The following is a 17398-nucleotide window of genomic DNA, read 5'->3' as shown; positions in this document are numbered from 1 at the left end:
ACTGCTTATCTGTGACTATGACAGAGCTAAATCATTGAAATGAAGGCATGACTATAAACCTGAAATATTTACTCTCTGGCCCTTTAAGAAAGTTTGCCAACCTATGGTCTACACTTCAGCAATTGAAGAAAAAAAGTGCTAGTAATGTAGATTAAGCTTAAGAGTGTGTGGTGTCTATGGTCACTATATTCTTCCAATTTTCAATAACTATTACCTGATCCTGCAATGAGGTGGTTCACAGTATTCTTAAACCAGTAAAATTTCAATATATGTCATCATTATTTTGTTGTCATATTATCCATTAATGTACAATGAATAAACACCAACCATCATTTAGATTGGAATTATAGCTTTATCAACTGCAACCATAATTTAGCTATGAATTCAAGAGTTCAGCAAAAATCGGTGCAAGTATTCTATAAGAATCAATTTGCTATCTAGAATTTATCATTAAGAGTGCTACACAGGGCTGGCGCTGTGGCTCACTTGGCTAATCCTCCACCTGTGACGCCAGCATCCCATATGGATGCCGGGTTCTAGTGCCAGTTGCTCCTCTTCCAGTCCAGCTCTCTGCTGTGGACCAGGAAGGCAGTGGAAGATGGCCCAAGTGCTTGGGCCCCTGCATCCACATGGGAGACCAGGAGGGGGAACCTGGCTCCTGGCTTCAGATCAGCGCAGTGTGCTGGCTGTAGCAGCCATTTGGGGGTGAACCAACGGAAGGAAGACCTTTCTCTCTGTCTCTCTCTCTCTCTCTCACTAACTCTGCTTTTCAAATTAAAAAAAAAAAGAAAGAAAAAGAAAAGAGTGCTACACATTTTATTAAGTGCTAATTATATTTTATATCAGTAAAATTTATAATAATTTATATACAGTTATTCTTCTGGAGAGCTACTTGTTACATATTTACTAGCAAACCATTGCTACAACAGTCTCCTGGCTCCTATTGCCTTGCTACTGCTGCCATAGTAGCCATTCTTCTCCCAGGGAGATAGAGTTGACCATTAGTCTAGGAAATCTCTGTCTTCGAAATTGCTACCACTTCTCTGGGGAGTTACAGTGTCATGAAGATCCCTGTGTCTCATCTTTTTGAGCCTTCAACCTGGAGCATAATGGTAACAGTGCTTTACTAAACTTCATCTTTACCAGCCTGTCCTTTCCTGGGCTATGGGTCTATCATTATCTACCACACTGGTCTGATATGGCAATGGATATTCTACCTACACCAATCTGATCAATATACAACATACACATGTATTCAAACATCAAATTATATTCCATAAATATGTATATAGTGCCAATAAAGGTAAACAAATACATTTAATAGTACATTATAATAGTGTGGGGAGCAACCCGGACTAGACTAAGTTACTGGAATTAAGACTTATTCTATGCATCTGCTCTCCCACAATATGGCGCTGGGAGAGAAGAAAACAGCTTCTACGCAGCTGCCTCTCGCCAACTTGAGTGATGACCTCCAGGAGCTGATCCTGCTCCTGATTGGAGGAGAGCAGCATACTCGGCATGTGGGCAGCTGAGTTGGGAATGGCGGAGGAGGACTATAAAGGAGGAGAAAGAAGGCATGCACCAGGAACATCTAAGGGGAAAACCTGAGCAGCCCCCGAGAGAGCCGGCCGGCGGTGTGCCGCTCCCCCGCGGAAGTGGGGAATGTGGCAGGGGGAACCGCCCTTCCACGGAGGTGGAAGGGACGGTGGCCAACCCGGGAAGAACCAGCAGCAAACCCGGGGAGGGCCGAGTAGACAAAAGAACAGCGCAGGGTCTTGTGTCGTTCCTCCGCGAAGAGGGGGAGCGACATAATAGTACTTATAGAAAGGGCAAGTTATTGAATGTAAAGACCATGTATTATACAGTTTTTTTTTAACTTTTATTTAATGAATATAAATTTCCAAAGTACGGCTTATGGATTACAATGGCTTCCCCCCCATACCGTCCCTCCCACCCGCAACCCTCCCCTTTCCCACTCCCTCTCCCCTTCCATTCACATCAAGATTCATTTTCGATTCTCTTAATATACAGAAGATCAGCTTAGTATGCATTAAGTAAGGATTTCAACAGTTTGCTCCCACACAGAAACATAAAGTGAAAAATAATAGATGATTTTTTTAAATGATGATGAAATCAGATCAGACCTATTGTCATGTTTAATCCCAGTGAGAGTCAAGTTGGGAATTGATAATTTCTTTTTTTTTTTTTTTTACAGAAGATCAGTTTAGTATGTATTAAGTAAAGATTTCAACAGTTTGCACCCCCATAGAAACACAAAGTGAAATATATTGTTTGAGTACTCGTTATAGCATTAAATCTCAATGCACAGCACATTAAGGACAGAGATGCTACATGAGGAGTAAGTGCACAGTGACTCCTGTTGTTGACTTTACCAATTGACACTCCTGTCTATGGCATCAGTAATCTCCCTATGCTCCAGTCATGAGTTTCCAAGGCTATGGAAGCCCTCTGAGTTCTCCGACTCTTATCTTGTTTAGACAAGGTCATAGTCAAAGTGGAGGTTCTCTCCTCCCTTCAGAGAAAGGTACCTCCTTCTTTGAAGACCTGTTCTTTCCACTGGGATCTCACTCACAGAGATCTTTTGCCAGAGTGTCTTGGCTTTCCATGCCTGAAATACTCTCATGGGCTTTTCAGCCAGATCTGAATGCCTTTAGGGCTGATTCTGAGGCCAGAGTGCTGTTTAGGACATCCACCATTCTATGAGTCTGCTGAGTATCTCACTTCCCATGTTGGATCACTCTCCCCTTTATTCTATCAGTTAGTAGTAGCAGGTACTAGACTTGTTTATGTGCTTCCTTTGACTCTTAGTCCTTTCATTATGATCAATTGTGAACTGAAATTGATCATTTGGACTGGTGAGATGGCATTGGTACATGCCACCTTGATGGGATTAAATTGGAGTCCCCTGGTATGTTTCTAACTCTACCATTTGAGGCAAGTCAGCTTGAGCATGTCCCAAATTGTACATCTCTTCCCTCTCTTATTCCTACTCTTATGTTTAACAGGGATCACATTTCAGTTAAATTTCAACACTTAAGAATAACTGTGTATTAATTACAGAATTAAACCAGTCATATTAAGTAGAACAGACAAAAAAACTACTAAGAGGGATAATGTATTAAGTTGTTCATTAACAGTCAGGGCTATGCTGATCAAGTCACCGTTTCTCATAGTGTCCATTTCACTTCAACAGGTTTCCTTTTTGGTGTTCAGTCAGTTGTCACCGATCAGGGAGAACATATGGTATTTGTCCCTTTGGGACTGGCTTATTTCACTCAGCATGATGTGTTCCAGATTCCTCCATTTTGTTGCAAATGACTGGATTTCGTTGTTTCTTACTGCGGTATAGTATTCTAAAGAGTACATATCCCATAATTTCTTTATCCAGTCTACCGTTGATGGGCATTTTGGTTGGTTCCAGGTCTTAGCTATTGTGAATTGAGCTGCAATAAACATTAGGGTGCAGACGGCTTTTTTGTTTGCCAATTTAAATTCCTTTGGGTAAATTCCAAGGAGTGGGATGGCTGGGTCGAACGGTAGGGTTATCTTCAGGTTTCTGAGGAATCTCCAGACTGACTTCCATAGTGGCTTGACCAGTTTGCATTCCCACCAACAGTGGGTTAGTGTCCCTTTTTCCCCACATCCTCTCCAGCATCTGTTGTTGGTAGATTTCTGCATGTGAGCCATTCTAACTGGGGTGAGGTGAAACCTCATTGTGGTTTTGATTTGCATTTCCCTGATTGCTAATGACCTAGAACATTTTTTCATGTGCCTGTTGGCCATTTGGATTTCCTCTTTTGAAAAATGTCTATTGAGGTCCTTGGCCCATCTCTTAAGTGGGTTGTTGGTTTTGTTTTTGTGGAGTTTCTTGATCTCTTTGTAGATTCTGGTTATTAACCCTTTATCTGTTGCATAGTTTGCAAATATTTTTTCCCATTCTGTCGGTTGTCTCTTCACTCTCCTGACTTTTCTTTTGCAGTACAGAAACTTCTCAATTTGATGCAATCCCAATAGTTGATTTTGGCTTTGACTGCCTGTGCCTCCCGGGTCTTTTCCAGAAATTCTTTGCCTGTGCCAATATCTTGAAGGGTTTCTCCAATGTTCTCTAGTAACTTGATGGTGTCAGGTCGTAGATTTAGGTCTTTAGTCCATGTTGAGTGGATTTTTGTGTAAGGTGTAAGGTAGGGGTCTTGCTTCATGCTTCTGCACGTGGAAATCCAATTTTCCCAGCACCATTTATTGAATAGACTGTCCTTGCTCCAGGAATTAGTTTTAGATCCTTGATCAAATATAAGTTGGCTGTAGATGTCTGGGTTGATTTCTGGTGTTTCAATTCTGTCCCATTGGTCTATCCATCTGTTTCTGTACCAGTACCATGCTGTTTTGATTACAACTGCCCTGTAGTATGTCCTGAAATCTGGTATTGTGATGCCTCCGGCTTTGTTTTTGTTTTACAAGATTGCTTTAGCTATTCGAGGTCTCTTATGCCTCCATATAAATTTAAGCACCATTTTTTCTAGATCTGAGAAGAAGGTCTTTGGTATCTTGATTGGGATTGCATTCAATCTATAAATTGCTTTTGGGAGAATGGACGTTTTGATGATGTTGATTCTTCCAATCCATGAGCATGGAAGCTTTTTCCATTTCTTGGTATCCTCTTCTATTTCTTTCTTTAAGGTTTTGTAATTTTCATCGTAGAGATCTTTAACATCCTTGGTTAAGTTTATTCCAAGGATTTGATTGTTTTTGTAGCTATTGTGAATGGGATTGAGCTTAGAAGTTCTTCCTCAGCCATGGCATTGTCTAAGTATACAAAGGCTGTTGATTTTTGTGCATTGATTTTATATCCTGCTACTTTGCCAAACTCTTCTATGAGTTCCAATAGTCTCTTAGTAGAGTTCTTTGGGTCCCCTAAATACAGAATCATGTCATCTGCAAAGAGGGATAGTTTGAGTTCTTCCTTCCCAATTTGTATCCCTTTAATTTCTTTTTCTTGCCTAATAGCTCTGGCTAGAACCTCCAGAACTATATTGAATACCAGTGGTGAGAGTGGGCATCCCTGCCTGGTACCAGATCTCAGTGGAAATGCTTCCAACTTTTCCCCATTCAATAGGATGTTGTCCGTGGGTTTTTCATAGATTGCTTTGATTGTATTGAGGAATGTTCCTTCCAAACCCAGTTTGCTTAGAGTTTTCATCATGAACGGGTGTTGTATTTTATCAAATGCTTTCTCGGCGTCTATTGAGATAATCATATGGTTTTTCTTCTGCAGTCTGTTAATGTGGTGTATCACATTGATTGTCTTGCGCACATTAAACCATCCCTGCATACCAGGGATAAATCCCACTTGGTCTGGGTGGATGATCTTTCTGATGTGTTGTTGCATTCTATTGGCGAGAATTTTATTGAGGATTTTTGCATCTATGTTCATCAGGGATATTGGTCTGTAATTCTCTTTCAGTGCTGCATCTTTCTTTGGCTTAGGAATTACGGTGATGCTGGCTTCATAGAAAGAATTTGGGAGGATTCCCTCTTCTTCGATTGTTCTGAATAGTTTGAGAAGTATTGGCGTTAGTTCTTCTTTAAATGTGTGGTAGAATTCAGCAGTGAATCCATCTGGTCCTGGGCTTTTCTTTGTTGGGAGGGCCTTTATTACTGTTTCAATTTCTGTCTCAGTTATGGGTCTGTTTAGGTTTTCGATGTCTTCCTGGTTCCATTTAGGTAGGTTGCATGTGTCCAGGAATCTATCCATTTCTGATAGGTTTCCCTGTTTGCTGACATACAAGTCCTTGTAGTAATTTCTGATGATTCTTTTTATTTCTGTGGTGTCTGTCATTACGTTTCATTTTTCATCTCTGATTTTATTGATTTGGGTCTTTTCTTTTTTTAGTTAGTTGGGCCAATCGGGTGTCAATTTTGTTTATTTTTTCAAAAAACCAGCTCCTCGTTTGGCTGATTTTTTTGTAATTTTTTTGGATTCAATCCTGTTGATTTCTTCTCTGATTTTAATTATTTCTCTTCTCCTACTAGATTTGGGTCTGGTTTGCTGTAGGTTTTCTAGATCCTTGAGGTGAATTGAAAGCTCATCTATTTGGTGCCTTTCCAATTTCTTGATGTAGGCACCTATTGCTATAAACTTTCCTCTTAACACTGCTTTTGCTGCGTCCCATAAGTTTTGGTATGTTGTGCTGTTATCCTCATTTACTTCCAGAAAGTTTTTGATTTCTCTTTTCATTTCTTCTATTACTCAGTGTTCATTCAGGAACATGTTGTTCAATCTCCACGTGTTTGCATATGCTCTAGGGATTCCTGAGTTGCTAATTTCCAACTTCATTCCTTTATGGTCTGAGAAGCTGCATGGTATGATTCTAATTCTTTTGAATTTGCTGAGACTTGCTTTATGGCCTAGTATGTGGTCAATCCTAGAGAAGGTTCCATGTACTGCTGAGAAGAATGTAAAATCTTTAGCTGTAGGATTGAAAGTTCTGTATATATCTGTTAGATCCATTTGGGCTATAGTGTCGTTTAAATCTACTGTCTCCTTGTTGATCTTCTGTCCTGTTGATCTGTCTATTTCTGAGAGTGGAGTATTGAAGTCCCCCAGTACTATTGTATTGGGGTCTAAGTCTCCCTTTAAGTCCGTTAACAAATCTTTTAGATAAATCGGTGCCCTGTAGTTAGGTGCATATACATTGATAATTGTTATATCTTCTTGTTGTATTGATCCGTTAATCATGATATAGTGTCCCTCTTGTCTCTCTAAACAGTTTTTGTGATAAAGTTTATGTTGTCCGATATTAAGATGGCTACGCCCGCTCTTTTTTCATTTCTGTTGGCATGGTATATCTTTTTCCAGCCTTTCACTTTCAGTCTGTATGGATCTTTGTTGGAAAGATGTGTTTCTTGTAAGCAGCAAATAGATGGGTTTTGTTCCTTAACCCAATCAGCCAATCGGTGTCTTTTAACTGGACAGTTCAGGCCATTCACGTTCAATGTGACTAATGATAAGTGGTAACTTTGCCCTGCCATTTGCCAAAGATAAGTTCTAATATATGCTTTGAATTCCCTGTGATCTTTTGCTGTGAGGTTTCCTTCCTTGGTTTCCTTCCTTTACCTTCTTTCATATTGATGACCGTGTGTCTGTGTTTCTGTGTGTAACACATCTTTAAGCATCTTTTGCAGGGCTGGACGAGTGGCAACAAATTCTTTCAATTTCTGTTTGCTATGAAAAGTCTTTATTTCACCTGCATTCACAAATGATAGCTTTGCAGGATATAATATTCTGGGCTGGCAGTTCTCTCTTAGTACCTGGGCTATGTCTCGCCATTCCCTCCTAGCTTGTAGGGTTTCTGATGAGAAGTCAGCTGTGAGTCTGATTGGAGATCCTCTGAGAGTAATCTGACATTTCTCTCTTGCACATTTGAGGATCTTTTCTTTATGTTTCACTGTGGAGAGTTTAATTACAACGTGTCGTGGTGAGGCTCTCTTTTGGTCGTGTTTATTAGGGGTTCTGTGAGCTTCCTGTACTAGGATTTCTCTGTCCTTCTCCAAACCTGGGAAATTTTCTGCTAATATCTCACTAAAAAGGCCTTCTAATCCTTTCTCCCTCTCCATGCCTTCAGGAACTCCTAGAACCCGAATGTTGGTTTTTTTAATAGTATCCTGAAGATTCCTGACAATATGTTTTAGATTTCTAATTTCCTCTTCTTTTCTTTGGTCTGACTGTATCCTTTCCTGTTCTCTGTCTTCTAAGTCTGATATTCTCTCTTCTGCTTCACCCATTCTGTTTGTAAGGCTCTCTATTGTGTTTTTCATTTGATCTATTGAATTCTTCACTTCAGTCACTATCACAGTTTCCTGTTGTACTAGTTGTTTCGTTTCATTTTGATTCCTCTTTAATATTTCATTTTCACGAGAGAGATTTTTCTATCTTGTCCATTAAGGATTTCTGTAGTTCAAGAATTTGTTTTTGAGAACTTCTTAATGTTCTTATCAAGTTTTTGAGATCTGCTTCTTGCATTTCTTCTATGTCATCATCTTCATAATCTTGAATTGGGGTGTCTTTTTCATTTAAGGGTGTCATGGTGACTTCCTTGTTTTTATTACCTCGGTTTTTGCGTTTATTATTTGGCATATTGGAGATATTTGGTTTCTTCACTGTGGTTCTTTTTCTTGTTATACCAAGACTCTAGATTAAGTGGACTATCTGTTTTTGATGGAGCCTTAGGGCTTGAGATGGGTGTGGCCTGAGAGCTCTGTTTGGTGTGCCAAAGGTGACACTCCCAGGTTAGGCGTGGTAAATCTCTCTCTTTCTATTTCTTTTTTTGATTCAAAAGGGAAGTAATTCCACACAGCTGAACGAAGTTGGAAGTAGTTAGCAGGCAAATGATATACCCACAGGAGCCAGAGATCGGAAGCTCTTTCCCAAGGACCACACAGGGAATCTGTTCGGCCCTCAGAGTGGGCTCAAATTCTCCTTCAGTCTCCCACTGGGTTGCCAAAGTTATGGAATTATAGCGTCTCTGGAGAGTACTCATGTGAATTCCGTGAGTTCTCTCCCCCACCGTCTCTTTTTTCACAGTCTCAGTTCAGTAGCACCACAAATTTACTAGGTCCTAATCTCCTGTTAATTCGCCCCGCCCAGAGTCAGGTTTTTCTGCTAGGCTCAGGGCCGGTGCAGACCTGAGGTCGCTCTGCTTATGACGTATGTCCAAGATGGCGCCTGCTCTTTGCCTTGCTCGCCCTTGAGAGGTGAGCAGAGAGAGAGAAACCCGTGTCCATACCAGTCACCTTTTTTTTTTTTCTCTCTCTCTCTCTTCCAGTTAGCCTGGTGAACTTTTCCCCCCCAGGGGTCGTTACCTTTAGTCTCCTCCCTCCGCTTGCCTGCCAGTGTCTCGGGCTATTGAGGTTCGGCTCACCTCGCATTCCAGCGCTGGTGTGTTGAGTCTGCCGCTGGTGTCCCGAACTGTGGGCTCCCATGCTCTCCATGCAGGTTCGCTGTGAATCACACGTTCCGGAAGAGTTTCTTCTGCTGTTTCCTCCCCTACTCTTCCTTGAACCTGCAGTATCTCCACTTTTATTAAACTATCGCTCCCCAGACTATCAGTGTGCTCCCTTCCTATTCCGCCATCTTGCGTCCTTCTCCTATTATACAGTTTTAAAAATTTTGTTAATTAGTCTTCAGTAATAAAAGTAATTGTTACTGGGTCCAAGAACTCATTGCATGATTTAGATATTTTTGACAGAATTGTTTGTAGAAATGTGTGTATGTGTTTGCATGTCTGGACAGACTAAACAACATTTGATATTAATAATTCTTATTTAATATTAATTTTAGTACTCATAAATAATTTTAGATCAAAAAGCAGGTTTCCTAAGAAGTTATAGTTTTGAGTAGTTTTGTTTCTCTAACACTTATTTTATATTAATGGACAATAGAAAGGGCTATATTTAGTTTCCCCATTTCAAACCATTCCAAACACAAATATTTTTGATCATCTTGACTTTGATTTAAGGGAACTACTTATCTTGGTGTTCTTTCTCTTTAATTTTAAAATGTTCTTTTCTATGTTTTAAAAAATCTCTTGCATCTGATCTGTCTACAAGTTTTTGGAATTCATTATGGTCTTTCCTCTAGGAAGTGCATTACTTCTCCTGAGGAATATGGATGAAATAATGAACTATTAGATTTGGGGACATAGCTTCATACAGTGTTACAGCCTAGCACTGGAACATAGTAATTAGGCCAAAAAACACTAACAACTCTTGTCACTTCACATTATTTCTGTACTTTATTTAGGTGAAGCAGAAGACATACTGGAAACAGAAAAGAGTAAGTTGCAACTGCCAGGAGGAATGATCACTTTTGAAAGCCTTGAAAAAGCCAGAAGGGAACAGAGTAAATTCTTCATAGACAAATGAAATCATGTTTATCTACCAAATCAAAACAGAGAATTGTCAGTTTGAATCATGGTTTTTAGAATTTTTTAAATGTGCAAGATTTTGATATAATGACCTTTATTTTAAAATATTAAAATATGAGTTTTGTTGAACTATTTAAAAATAAAGTTTATAATATCTCTCTCACTGTCAAATAAATAAAAAAATAAAGTTTATAATAAACAGCACAAAATCAAAGGTACTCTAAACAACTTTCAGATTTACTGTATATATGTGTTTTAAATGTAAAGTTAATAAACTATGTTGTTTTGAAGTCTTGGAAGCAAATGTCTTGATGCTTGAAGTTCTCAGTTACACCACTTTCTGTGTCACACTCAGCTCCCCAAAATACTCCTGTTATTTGAATTATCAATTGTGTCCTGTCTCCCCATGATAGAAAACAACAAATATTAACTACTAACATGTATCCGGCACTTTCTATGGCAGGCACTGTTCTGAGTATTTTGTACATATTCTGTGATCATCCCAATGGTCCATGAGACAGATATGGACTTGGACTTGAACCTAGTACAATTGGCTCCAGTGTCTGTTCTTAAAAGACTTTAAAAAGGTTAGCACTTAATTCATACTTAACATGCAAAGAACAGCTATGAAAGAGAAAAGGTAACAACATTCAAATAATGACTCAGGACAAGGTTATAAAAGAGGAGGGGAGGAGAGGAGGTTGAATAGGGTTGAATAGAATGTCCACCACCACCTTTTTTTTTCCAGAGTTACCAGGAAAACTACACTCCTAAAATATTCCTATTTATAGTCTGTCCTCCAGGTACAAACCCTACATATAAAACACTCATTTACTGATTCCTACTATGTGTCATGAACTATAACTGGAGTTACATCAGTGGATGGGAAGGTAAGGTCCCTGAATTCTACTGAGAAGAATATGTTCTAGTGAGTGATGTGTAAATTGGGGAAGACAACAAATAAAAATACAGATAGTAAGATGATTTCTGATGATAATGCTTTGGTAGAAATGAAATAGGATAAGAGAATGATTGGGAGGATGGGCTAGGACTACTTTAGATATGGGACCTCAGAGACTGCCTTTCCGCAGAGGTCACATTTGAGCTGAGACCTGAATGATGAATGGATCAGTCCTGTGAGGAGTGGAGTGTGAGGATAAGGAAGGAATGTCCAGGCAAAAGGAAGAACCAGAAGAAGGGCCAAAGAACAGAAAAGGAGAACAGTAGGAGATGAAATCTGAAAGTGGGAAAAATATGAATATAATGGGGTACCTGTCCTCAAAAGGAGCTGACAACAAATCAACATGTTGCTTTGATGCACTTGTAGTTGTAGAGAACCTTGGTCCAAGTCTTAAAGATTGTGTAGAAGTTCTCCATGAAGACAAGGAGATGAAGAAGAAGGGTATCCCAGGCAGAAGAAGCAGCCTGAACAAAGGCAGGATGATGCACAGCAAATCCAAGAAGTTGTTGCTAGTCATTCAGATTGGGTGTGACAAATGGTTCCTCACCTGGGATATGTTTTAAGAAATGAGTCTGTGTGTCAGCACTGTGATGCAGGGGGTTAAGCTGCCATTTCATTCTGGAGTGCCAGTTTGAGTCTCATATGTTCCACTTCCAACCCAGCTCCCTGCTAATGTGCCTGGAAAGGAAGAGGAAGGTGGCCCAAGTACTTGAGCCTCTGCCACCCAGGAAAACCAGGATGATGTTCCTGGCTCCTGGCTTCAGCCTGGAGAAGCTCTGGCAGTTGCAGCCATTTGGGGAGTGAACCAGCAGATCAATCTCTCCCTCTCTCCCTCCTTCCCTCCCTCCCTCCTTCCCTTCCCTGCTCATCACCCTGCCTTTCAAGTAATAAATAAATCTTGAAAAAAAAAACAAAAAAAAGAGAAATGAACCTGATGGTACAATTAAACTCTTGAATGGCCTTGGATCTAACACCAAAGACTTTGGACTCTTTCCTAAGGGTGATTAGAATGGAAAAAACAAAAATTGGGATTTTGCCTGGATTAGTATATTGAATGTGAGAGATCCTAGAGCCCAAAAAAACCAAGGGGACATATCACAACCAAAAGAACACAACAATTTTCCTGTTCCTTACTCTAAGAATGGAGATGTATGAACTGTTTGATAAGGAATTTAAAATAATTGCTTTAGGGAAACTCACTAGCTTCAAGAAAACACGGAAAAAATTTCAAAGAAATAAAAAACACAGTAAATAAAAAAGTGGAAAATTTGACAGAGATTGAAATTTAAAAAACAAAACAAAAAACAAATAGAAATTCTAGACCTGAAAAATGCAATGAATGAAATGAAAAAATGCAATAGGGAGCATCAACAGTAGAAGTAAGAACTTGTGAACCTGATGACAGGTTACTTAAAAATATATAGCTGTGTAGTGGGAAGAATCACTACATTCCTAAGTTGTATTTATGAAATCCATGAACTTCGTATACCTTAAATAAAAGGTTTCTGGGAAAAAACATATAGCCAAGAGAAAAAAAATTGAAAAGGAATGAGGAATGCTTTGGCAATTTATGGGACAGGATCAAAAACAAAATGTTCAATGTATAGGAAACATCAAATGTTCAAATTATAAGAATTAAAGAAAGAGAAACCAAATGGCAGAAAGATTAATTAAGGGAATAACAGGTAAAAACATTCTCACTTTGAGAAAAGGTATAAATGTCAAAAAATAAGGTCTCCTATCAGATTTAGTCCAAATAAGACTACATTAAGACATACAATCAAATGATCAAAAATCATATTTAAAAAGAATACAGAAAGCAGCAAGATAAAAGAAGTAAGACAAGTATAAGGGAGTTCCAATAAGGTTTGGAGAGCACTTCTTAGCAGAAACTTTATAGCCAGAGATAGTATCATCATTTTCAAAGTGAAAAAGGAAAAAACAAAACAAAACACACAAAAAACAACTAATCAAGAATACTGTACCTGGCAAAGACAAGACATGAAGGACAGAAAAAGACGTTCCCAACCAAACAAAAGATAATAACGATCTTCATAACCAGAACTGTCTTACAAGAAACTTTAAAGGGAATTCTTCAAGCTGAAAGAAAAGTGTGTTAATTTATTAGTAATACAAAAATGCATGAAAGTATAAACTTAACCTCTTAAAGTAAGTACACATTCAAATTCAGAATATGGCAATACTGTAGTGGTGGTGTGTAAATCACTTATCTCTTTAGTACAAATGTTAAAAAGAAAATTCTTAAAATAATAGTTATAGGCCGGCATCATGGCTCACTTCGTTGATCATCTGCCTGTGGCGTCGGCAACACATGTGGGCACCGGGTTCTAGTCCTGGTTGCTCCTCTTCCAGTCCAGCTCTCTGAGTGGCCTGGGAGGGCAGTGGAGGATGGCCCAAGTGCTTTGGCCCCTGCATCTGCAGGGGAGACCAGAAGGAGACACCTGGCTCCTGGCTTCAGATTGGCGCAGCACTGGCCATGGCGGCCATTTGGGGACTGAACCAACGGAAGGAGGACCTTTCTCTCTGTCTCTCTCTCTCACTGTATACTCTACCTGTCAAATAAATAAAAAATAATAATAGCCATAATAACTCCTTAAGGTATACACTATATAAAAAGATGTAATATGTACATCCAAAATATAAAATGGTGGCTGAAGGATGTGGAATAAAAGTATAGTTATTTTAAGGACTCAAATTTAAACTGCTATCAGTTTAACAGTCTACTGTGACTACATGATATTTTATGTGAGCCTCCTAGTATTCATAAAACAAAAACTCATAGATATACAAAGGATAAAAAGGGACCAAAGTATACTCCTAGAGAAAATATTCTTTTTCTTTATTTGACAGTTAGAGTTATAGACAGTGAGAGAGAGAGGTCTTCCTCCCGTTGGTTCACTCCCTAAATGGCCGCTATGGCCGGCGCTGTGCTGATCCGAAGCCAGGAGCCAGGAACTTCTTCTTGGTCTCCTATGCCAGTGCAGGGGCCCAAGCACTTGGGCCATCCTCCACTGCCCTCCAGGGCCACAGCAGGGAGCTGGACTGGAAGAGGAGCAACTGGGGCTAGAACCAGGCACCCATATGGGATGCTGGCGCTGCAGGCGGAGGATTAACCAAGTGAGCCATGGTGCTGGCCCCAAGAAAATATTCTAATAACAAAAGAAGACAGTGAAAAAGAAAGAAAGGGAGAAAGACTCTATAGAACCAAAAACAACAGTAGTAGGCCTTTCTTATGAATAATTCATTTCATTATAAGTGGATAAATTTCTCTAATCACAAGACACAGTAGTGTATATTTCAAAGTTACAATCCCTTTCAAAATATCAATGTAATACTTCACGGAAATACAAATACCAATCGTACTTCTTCACTGAAATGAAACCGTACAAGCTATCAAATAACCAAAGCAATACTGAGCAAAAAGAACAAAGCTAGACACATTGTAGTACTTAACTTCAAAAAATACTGAAAGGCTATAGTAACCAAAACATTACAGTACTGGCATAAGAAGGCACACACCAAACTGAACAGAACAGAGAATCCAGAAATACACCCACATACTTATAGTCAAATGATTTTCAACAAAGCACTAAGAGCATACATATGGGGGCTGGCACTGTGGAGTTGTGGGTAAAGTCGCCACCTGCAGGGCCAGCATCCCATATGGGCACCAGTTCTAGTCCCGACTGCTCCTCTTCCCATCCAGCTCTCTGCTATGGCCGGGGAAAGTAGTAGAAGATGTATTGAGTCCTTGGGCCACTGCACCCATGTGGGAGACCCTGAAGAAGCTGCCGGCTCCAGGCTTCAGATCGGCCTGACTCTGGTCATTTTTACCATTTGGGGAGTGAACCAGCAGACAGAAGACCTTTCTCTCTATCTCCCCCTCTCTTTCTGACTCAGCCTCTCAAATAAAAAAAATATTTTTTTTTTAAGAAAAGTAGAAGCTTGGGAGTCACCACTAGATCCTGACAACAAGCCAAATGCTGAACAAACTGAAAAATAAGAATTCTTTTTAGATCCACAAGAGAAGTGGAGTCACAGAGCAAATGACTGTCCCCCAAATTAGAGAATGACATGTAAATACAGAGATTCACAACTTACCAGAGCAGAAAATCACAAGCTGAAACCTCTGTGGGAGCAAGCGCCAGAGTAAGAAACCCTGTAGTGTGATGGAGAAGTTGCCGAATCTCAGTAGTGGACAAATTTGAGGGTTAAAACTCCAGGGGGACTGAATCAGACAGACTCTACACTTTTCCAAGTTTTAACTTAAGCAGTTCAAGTTCATCCTGATACTGAACACAGGAGCAAATTCCCCTCATAGCTCTAGCAGGGAGAGTTGGAAAGGAGCCATTTTTGAAATACACTATAAGATTCTGTTCAAGGTTGCTCTCAGGAGAAGCTATTACCAAGACCCTATCCTGCTGGGGTTTCATCAGAGACTAATTGACCTGGGGAACAAGAAATACCCAACTCTAACCTAACTTAACTATCCTATCTTGTGTAATGTAGGAGAAAAAACACTAAGAAGTACCTGTGACGTTCACAGTCTCTAGGCAAAGGCTCATTGAAAGACCAACACCTAACTATAGGACTCACTCATTTCCTTCTCCAACACCTTACCACCTCTTTACTAATGGCCTTTTTAAGCCATTTTTTTTAACCTGGTACATCATACCTGGCTATCAACAAAAAATGACATAGCATATTAAAAGGTAAACAACACAATTCCAAAATACATACATATCTGTACTCAGATATGGCTCTGATATAGGCAGCCAGTATCACAAGTGGTGGCTTAACCCACTGCACCACAACATGGGCCCCTCTAAGGTTTATATGAAGAGGAAATACACCCAGAATATCCAACACAATATTGAAGGAGAACAAATCTAGAGAACTAACACAATCCAACTTTAAGACTTCTTATAAAATTACAGTAATCAAGACAGCATGGTATTGGTGAAAGAATATACAGATCCATGGAACAGAATAAGAACGCACAGTTTGATCCAGATCACTTCAGTCCATTGATCTCTGATTAAGGAGCAAAGTCAATATAATTGAGAAATGGTAGATCTCTAAATGGTAGATCTCTACATGCTGAAAAAAATCTGGACACAGACTTTTCAACTTCCACAAAAATTAACTCAAAATTGATCATAAACCTTAATGTAAAAGAGAAAAGTAACTCTGGATAATAATAGAATTTAGATGACTTGAGCTTAGTGATAAATTTTTAGAGATAACACCAAAGGCATGATCCATGAGAGGCAGAGTTAATAAACTAGACTTCATCAAAATTAAGAATTTCTGCACAGTAAACGATATTGAGAAGAGAATGAAAGGACAAGTTGCTGGCAGAAGTTAGGAAGGCGGCAGGGTTGAATAGAAGGAGCACAGAGGGTCTTTAGGGCAGTGACATTGTTCTGCATGGTGTAATAATGGGGGCCACATGTTAAATATTTGCCCAGACCTAAAGAAGATACAGGTAGGCAGGAACGGGAGCCAGCACTTCAGTGTGGTGAGCAAACAGCATCGAACTTGATGTCTGAAGTCTTTGCTTGGATGTCAGCACAGACCCTCACTAAGAAAATGATACCTGGAAAATCACCACAGAGTATGACTTGTACAGTGGGATAAATACCTTGTTTGTATGATTGTTGTGTATGCAAAATTTGATTGTGTTTATTAATTTTCTTAAGACACAGGGTTTGATATGTAAGTGTTAAGGGCCTGAGCTATGCAAACAAGACATCTTTGGTTTGGATCCTCACTTCCCCAGTCACCAACTCTGAACACGTACCTGACACTTGTTTCCTCCATCTCTACACCTCTAGTTTGGTGATACTAAGATTACTCAGCTCAAAGGTTGCTGAGAAGGAGGAAAATGAGCTAATGCAAGTGAATTATTTGCCAGATAGCAAGCACTCCTTACTTTCTATTATTAGTATTCTATGTTTTGTACTATAATCATGTTTTCTAAAGCACATTCCCTACCTATCACTAGTTTCACTCTACCAAAAAAAATAATAACTCCATGAGTTATTGCTGTTTGACAACATCAATAATAAGTGTAAATGCATGAGTAGAGGATGGCTCAAGTCCTGCACCCGCGTGGGAGACCCAGAAGAAGCTCCTGATTCCTGCCTTCAGATCGGTGCAGCTCTGACCACTGGAGCTAACTTGGGGTGAACCAGCGGATGGAAGACCTCCCTCCCTCTCTCTCTTTCTCTCTCTCTCTCCCCCTCTCTCTCTCTCTCTGCTTCTCCTCTCTCTGTGTAACTCTGACTTTCAAATAAATAAGTAAATCTTAAAAAAAGAATGAGTAAGTGCATAAAGCACAGAAAAGAAGAGAAGGATTTCTGGAGAAAATTTTAGTGAATACTTGAATTTTGGATGCCTCAAATGAAAAAGGGTTCACAGTGCCTGTAAGCACTATCATTATTTTCATCCTTTAGTAGTTCAAGTC

At 39.6% G+C, this 17398-nt stretch overlaps 1 protein-coding gene across 1 annotated transcript in view; it reads left to right on the top strand.

The window, feature by feature from the left end:
- Positions 1–10246, top strand: part of PLGRKT (plasminogen receptor with a C-terminal lysine) — a 61020-nt gene extending 50774 nt beyond the window's left edge. Inside the window, exon 6 of the mRNA XM_002708104.6 lies at positions 9824–10246. Coding sequence (XP_002708150.1) covers positions 9824–9945 — 122 coding nt within the window. The 3' untranslated portion in view covers positions 9946–10246. The remainder of the gene's footprint in view (positions 1–9823) is intronic.
- The last annotated feature ends 7152 nt before the right edge of the window (positions 10247–17398 follow it).

This window comes from Oryctolagus cuniculus, chromosome 1 (assembly GCF_051225735.1).
Source record: "Oryctolagus cuniculus isolate XC-2025 breed Fujian yellow rabbit chromosome 1, ASM5122573v1, whole genome shotgun sequence".
NCBI lineage: Eukaryota > Metazoa > Chordata > Mammalia > Lagomorpha > Leporidae > Oryctolagus > Oryctolagus cuniculus.
This window is presented reverse-complemented; position numbering and strand designations above follow the sequence as displayed.